Raw genomic sequence first — 6307 nt, forward strand, 5'->3', positions numbered from 1 at the left:
AGGACCCCAATTTAACACTCAGAGTGAAGGCTGAGAATGTAAAGGGCTAAGTTAAAAAGAAAACCTCGCATTTGATAGGGAAGTCACTGAGACACATACATGTAGAAACCTGCAATGCCATTACATGCCTGTGGTGCCTCACTTCAATGTACAATGGATTGTATTATAAATATATACACAGTTTTGTTATAAAAGACACAGTGATACTGTTAATCCATTTAACCTAAACAGGCCCTTCAGGAGACAAAACAAACCTATTTCCCTCCAGCGCTAAAATGTTCTGGTATGCATTATTACATTGTTCTGGGATGCCAAAACATTTGAAAGTGACCCACAGTTATTTTCATCACTGATAATGTAGGCAATTTTTCAGACAACACAGTGAGATCTCATTTTATTTTAATTTCCAAGTACTTTGCACATTTTAGCACCCTATAAAGAGCCCAGGCTCAATGTTCAACATCTTTCAAACAGAGAGTGTTACTGCGGCTGGAAACCATGAGAGCAACACTGCGGCCAACAGCAAAAGCAACGCTCCATCCCTCATCAGATGTTTTACAGTATAGATCCTGAGCTTTCTCCCATGTCCCCGGGATTTAAACCACTCCACTACTTCAGTCAGGCTAAACTGCTTAGGTTCGTACCCGAGCTCTTTCCTAGCCTTTTCTATGCTGAAATAATGCGTGACGCCTGTTTTGTAAACCTCGGTGCGAGTGAGGAGAGGCTGAAAATTATAAAGCCGGCCGACAAGAAAATGGACCATTTCAGTTAGAAATGCAGAAAAATAGACAAGGGAGAGAGGCAGACAAACGGTTGGGAATTGGTAACCCAAGCCTTCAACTAAAGGTCGGAAAAATTCAAAGTTGTTTATTGGCCTGCCATCTGAAATGAAATAAGCTTGGCCAGCGGCTATGTGCTGTTTGGTGGCTTTGAGTGCCTCTGAAGCAAGAATATGAGCCTGGACTAGATTATCTACATTGACAAATTCCACTAAACTCAGAGGGTCCCCATATACAAATTTAAACCATCCCCTTTCAATGTAGCTAACAATTCTTGGAAGATGCCTTTGCTCTCCGGGCCCATAAATGCCTGCTGGTCGGAGAGCGCAGGTCCTTAACACATCTTTCCTTTCTACAAGCTCAGTACCATTTGCCTGCAGCACTTTCATCTCAGCTAAAGACTTGGTCCGGGAATAGTGATCAGGATGAAGGTGAAGTGGTAGATAAGGCAGAGATTCATCCCCATTTTCTATAACTTGGCCCCCAAATACTACATTGTATGTACTTGTATAAACCAGACTTGGCACTCCTGCTTTCCTGCAAGCCTGGATGATGTTTTCTGTTCCTCTCACATTAACATCTTCTATAAGTTTTCGGTTCAACTGCTCCCTGCCAGACATTCCATAGGAAGCAATGTGGAATACACAGATTACATCTCTGAGTGCTTTTTCCACTTCAGAGAGACAGCAAACATCCCCCTCTATGAACTTCACTCCCTCCGGCACAGCTTGGACCGGCTTCACGACATCAAACAGAATCACGTCAACTCCCTTTTTGTGTAGGGCACAACCTAAACTAAAACATGACAAAGACCATATGTTACTATTATACATAGCATAATGATGCATGAAACATTTCACTTATGGGTCGGAGAAACGTGTTAACTATTTGAATGCTGAATTCTTGCTGGTCAGAGTTGTCTGAGGGCTGATCTATACTGAATACTTACAATGGCATAGCTATGTCTAAGGGATGTGTGAAAAATCCACGCCCCTGAGAGACGTAGCTATACTGACCTCACCCGAGGTGTAGAGCGTGTTAGATCAACGAAAGAATTCTTCTGTCGATGTAGCTACCACCTCTTGGGAAGGTGGATTAACTACAACAATGGGAGAATCCTTCCTGTCGCAAGTATCTCCATGGAAGTGCTTTAGCTGCACTGGTTTCAGTGTAGATATACCCCAAGAATCAGTGGTACCTATCCAGGGGTGTTAAAGTACAGCAGCTTCATAGCTAATGGTACACACACGAGCGATGTGGTCGGCACCACAACTGACCACCTTTGACCGCCCTAACCCAATTGATAAAGGTACTCCTTTTGCAGCTAGGTGACCTGGAGGTAGCCTTTCAATTTAAGAGCAAGCGAGACTCAAACACATGATATTTAGCATTGTAGTTGATTTCCTTAACCACTCAGGCTCTGGAATCACTAAGAGACATGAAACACAGAACCCTGGGATACCATTTTTATGGAGTGTCTTCATTCAGAAGATCTGTAAAGTGCGTCCTACTGTATTTAGTGTAAAATAGAGTTAATATTTTAGGCACTAACCGGAAACCAAAGTAACCACCTCCTCCTGTAATAAGGACAGTTTCCTTGGTCACGTTTTCTGCATCCATCCCCTTTCCTTCGGCACTACTTTATTTGAGCAAACTGACCTGTGAATTAAAAAATAAAAAAGAGACAAAACTGCATAATTAAAAGTCATTTTCACATCTCCACATATTTAGCCATTGTAAATCATATTTTATGTGCTTTAATTTTAGGAGACTGACTACACCGTCTGCTAAGTAATGCAGGACTCGATCCAGTCCCATTATTCTTCTAAAGGCATATACAAACAAACAACAAAAAGACCACCGTTGTGAATATGACAATTACTAATATATTAATTACTAATAGCCAAATAAGCAAGAGCTATTTCCATTAATCAGACTACATTCTGGTGTTACACAGGTGTGCATGGAATAATGCAATTAAACTCACTACAAAACTACACTGTGCGATAGAAATGCCACTCGTTTATAAACAGAATATTTTGCACAATTATCTGAGTATAACAATTCTGTATCAAATATCCATGTACCTGAAGTCTAATCAGCGTGCTGTGATAATACACCACGTACGAATATTTCTTCTTCAAGTGATGGTCCCTATACGGATTCCAGATGTGGCGGGCATGTATGCCATTTGCTGGAGCTGTCTGTAATAGTGTCAGTTGACCTTTACGTGTGTCAGCCGTGTGGTGTGTCTGAGGCTTTAAGAGGCTATGCAGGTCAACGCCGTGCCAGTTTCCTTTTACCGTTGCATGGCCAGCCTCAGAACCCCTGTTTCCTGGGTGCTCTTAGCTTTAGCTGTCTCTGTTTCCAACCATTGTATGTAATTTTATAGCCTCTCTAGTTTTCCGTAGTGAGTTAGTTGGTTAGGTCTGCTGTCCTGTTGGACTTTATTCCCATGGGGTGACCCCACCCCTCTCGCTGCCATCCTCCTCTGGAACTGGTGCCTCAGGCATGGGGTCACGCCCCACGCTGTGCACCTCCCAGGCACCAGCAATTCTCTGGTGGACACGCTCAGCAGGTACTTCTTTGTGAATCACAAGTGGGAGCTCCACGATGCCATGCTCTGCTCAGTCTTTCGCCAGCGGGGCACGCTGCGCAGGGACCCCTTTGCAACTGCTGTGAACCACAAACTTCTCCTTTCTGCTCCACAGGAACCCTTGGGCCGGGCTCACAGGGCAACAACCTTCTCCTCCCCTGGACCTCCAACTTCCACTGTGCCTCCCCGCCCATGCCTCTGCTTCCACAAGTCCTGCGCAAGGTGTGGCAGGATCACGGGACGCTTGTTCTGATAGCCCCCTCCTGGCTTTGCCAATACTGGTTCACCAATGTCCTCCACCTCTCCACTTGCCCCCAATCCGTCTTCCCATGTGCAGGATCTCCTCATACAGTCGCACAGCCATCTGAAGTACCCCAACCCAGGGCCGCTTCACCTCACAGCCTGGTATTTGGATGGAGCTCTTGCATGAAGACAGGGTATGCTTCGCCCTCCCGTTCGTGACATCCTCACACACAACAGACAACCATCTACCAGAGCCTGCTACCAAGCTAAATGTCAATGCTTCACCGCGTGGGCGCACCATCACCAATGCTCTCTGGACTTCATCTCCATTCCATTTTCCTGGACTATCTTCTCCATGTCCATTTCTTGGGCCTTGCTTACTTCTCCATCCATGTCTGCCTGGCGGCGCTCAGTGCTTTCCTCCCCCCGATGGTTCTTCCGTCTTCACTCATCTGACCACCTCCCGCTTCCTTCTCGGCCTCCTCAATACCTTTCCATCAGTATGGAAGCCTAACTTTAATATATATATGTATATTCCCTACCTAAACCTTTATACCTGTCAAAGTAGTGTGTATATTTCACCTGTTTTCATACTTACCAGTAAATATTCCTAAAACACACAGTGGGGAAACAAAGAACCTGCCTTAGACAGTATGCGTCCGAGGCCCCAGTCCTGCAATGATTTCACTACAGCATAGATTTATGCACCTTCCCACTGATGGTCACAGGCCTGCTCATGCACCTCACCCTAAACACATGCTTAGATCTATACAGCAGTGTTCCCCCAAACTGTTTTAGCTGCGCCCCACCCCAGGAGTGGGGCTGTGGCCAGGAGAGCCGCAGTTGGGACTGGGGCTGCTGCTGCTGGGGCCCCGGTTGGGGCACTTGGAGTGGGGGCTGGGAGCAGAATGGGCCGGGGGGAGGGGCCTTCCCTCTCCATGGGGGCTGGCCTGGCTCCATAGCCCCCCCAAACATTCCTCTGCACCCCCTTAGCCCCACAGTTTGGGGACCACTGCTATAGAGATCTACAGGCCTTTTTATTGGCTGGGACACAAGGTTAACAGATGTGTATCCAGATCTATAAGCATACATCCACTACACCTGAACTGGTGAATGCAGAGCATTCAGTGGGATGGCACAGGAGAGCGGTGGCTAACACTAACTTTACCTGTTGGAAATTTGAGAGACAAGGGGAGGGGGGGATGAGGTAGTAGCTTTTATTGGACCGACTTCTGCTGGTAAACGAGACCAGCTTTCAAAATCGGTCACAGGTTGGAAGGCTGCTCTGCAAGGGCCATGCCCTGATCGCGTCCCTGGATTATCCCAGGGAGTCCGGAGGAGGGAGAACAGGTCAGCTCTGACAGGCAGCGACTTGCCCCGGGCGTGGCCGTAATGACAGGGAGCCGCCTTCTAAAACCAGCGCTCCTGTTCAACACCAGCCCCCACCTTCCCAGGGGAGCGCAGTTTGCAAAGCACCCTGAGCCCCCCCGGTCCCCCACTCCGGATCGGTGCAGCGGGGATCCGGAGCAGGGCGCACCAGCCATGCACAGAGCTGCGTAACGCGGGGAGCCCGGGGTGCGGGAACTAAACCCTGTAGAGAATGGGAAACCCCTTCAAGCCAAGGGGCGCAGCAACGCCCCCTGCACCCCTTCTTCCAGCCCCGATGCTGGGAGCAGACACGCCCCTCCTGCAGGGGCTCCCCCGGCCTGCGGACGGACCCCGTAAGACACTTGGCACCAGCTTGCACCGCCGGGGGCGGCACACGCCCCCCAACGGGGACGCTAAGGAGGATGCAGCCCCCCCTTGAGTCCCTGCACCCCCCTTACTTCCCAAGTTCTAGGCACCTCCAGCGGCTCCGGGCTCGCCCCGTCCCGCCGAGTGAGCTGCTTGCGGAGGCTGCCTGGGGCGACTCTCCAGACCCGCAGCCCTTGCAGCGGGACAGGCGCGCGGTGCAATAGCGCGCGCCCGGGCTAGCCACCGCTGCCAGGCAAGCGCGAGCAGCGTGGGCCGTATTGAACTCTATGAGCTGCCGTAGGGCAGGGGACGAAAGCATCTGAACGGGAGTCCGTACAACAAAATGGCGGCGTCCAGGTGGTCATCCCAGGGCCACCGGCCAGAAGGTGGCCCCCTTGAAGCGAGGCCGTAGATAGGTTTCTTCCGTACAACAAGATGGCGGCGCCCAGCATGCCCTGAGCGGGAATTGCGGCAGCTATGGCGGGCAATCTGAAGGCGAGCGAGCTGCGCTCTGTGCTGCGGAGGTTGGATTCGGCCAACCAGGCTCTGGGTAAGGCTCTGGCCCTGCCTTCGTCCCCTCACAGCCCCCGGGCCGCCCCCGTCCTGTCCCGCCTCCTGGCGGAGCCCCAGACCCCAGCGCCCTGAGGTACCCACGCTGCGCCGGGCCCGGGTCGTGCCAGCCAGGCTTAGCCCAGCGCGGGGCCGAGGCCAGGGCCGGGGCGAGGCCGGCTTAGGCCTAGTTTCCGCGCCTCGCCCAGTCCCCCTGCTGCCAGTTACCGGGGGTCCGCCTGCGCTGGCCTCGGCCTGGTCTCCGCTCCGCCGCCGCGGCTGTGACTCTGCCTGCGCTGGAGAGCTGGGCCTGGGGGACCTGGCCTGGGGTTGGGGCCTGTTGTAACCCTGGGCCCTAACCCCTCCACACTGCAGCATGCCGCCTTTCCTAGGGGGCTCTGCGGCG

General features: G+C 51.2%; 1 protein-coding gene across 1 annotated transcript; it reads right to left on the minus strand.

Moving 5' to 3' along the window:
- Positions 1 to 5597, minus strand: SDR42E1 (short chain dehydrogenase/reductase family 42E, member 1). Its single transcript, XM_067540156.1, has 3 exons — positions 5463 to 5597; positions 2332 to 2438; positions 1 to 1574 (listed from the first exon to the last, which is right to left on the minus strand). The coding sequence occupies exons 2-3, from the start codon at positions 2397 to 2399 to the stop codon at positions 467 to 469; spliced, it is 1176 nt and encodes a 391-aa protein (XP_067396257.1). The 5' UTR covers positions 2400 to 2438; positions 5463 to 5597; the 3' UTR covers positions 1 to 466.
- Between the last annotated feature and the right edge of the window lie 710 nt (positions 5598 to 6307).

The sequence above is a fragment of the Emydura macquarii genome, unplaced genomic scaffold (assembly GCF_026122565.2).
Source record: "Emydura macquarii macquarii isolate MOO-44397 ecotype Brisbane River unplaced genomic scaffold, CSIRO-AGI_Emac_v2 contig_561, whole genome shotgun sequence".
In the NCBI taxonomy this organism is placed as follows: domain Eukaryota; kingdom Metazoa; phylum Chordata; order Testudines; family Chelidae; genus Emydura; species Emydura macquarii.

Coding starts and splice junctions, on each gene's coding strand:
- SDR42E1 (XM_067540156.1), bottom strand. CDS start 2,399: ATGGATGCAGAAAACGTGACCAAGGAAACTGTCCTTATTACAGGAGGA. Junction 1,575..2,331: donor GGTGGTTACTTTGGTTTCCG/GTTAGTGCCTAA, acceptor GTCATGTTTTAG/TTTAGGTTGTGCCCTACACA.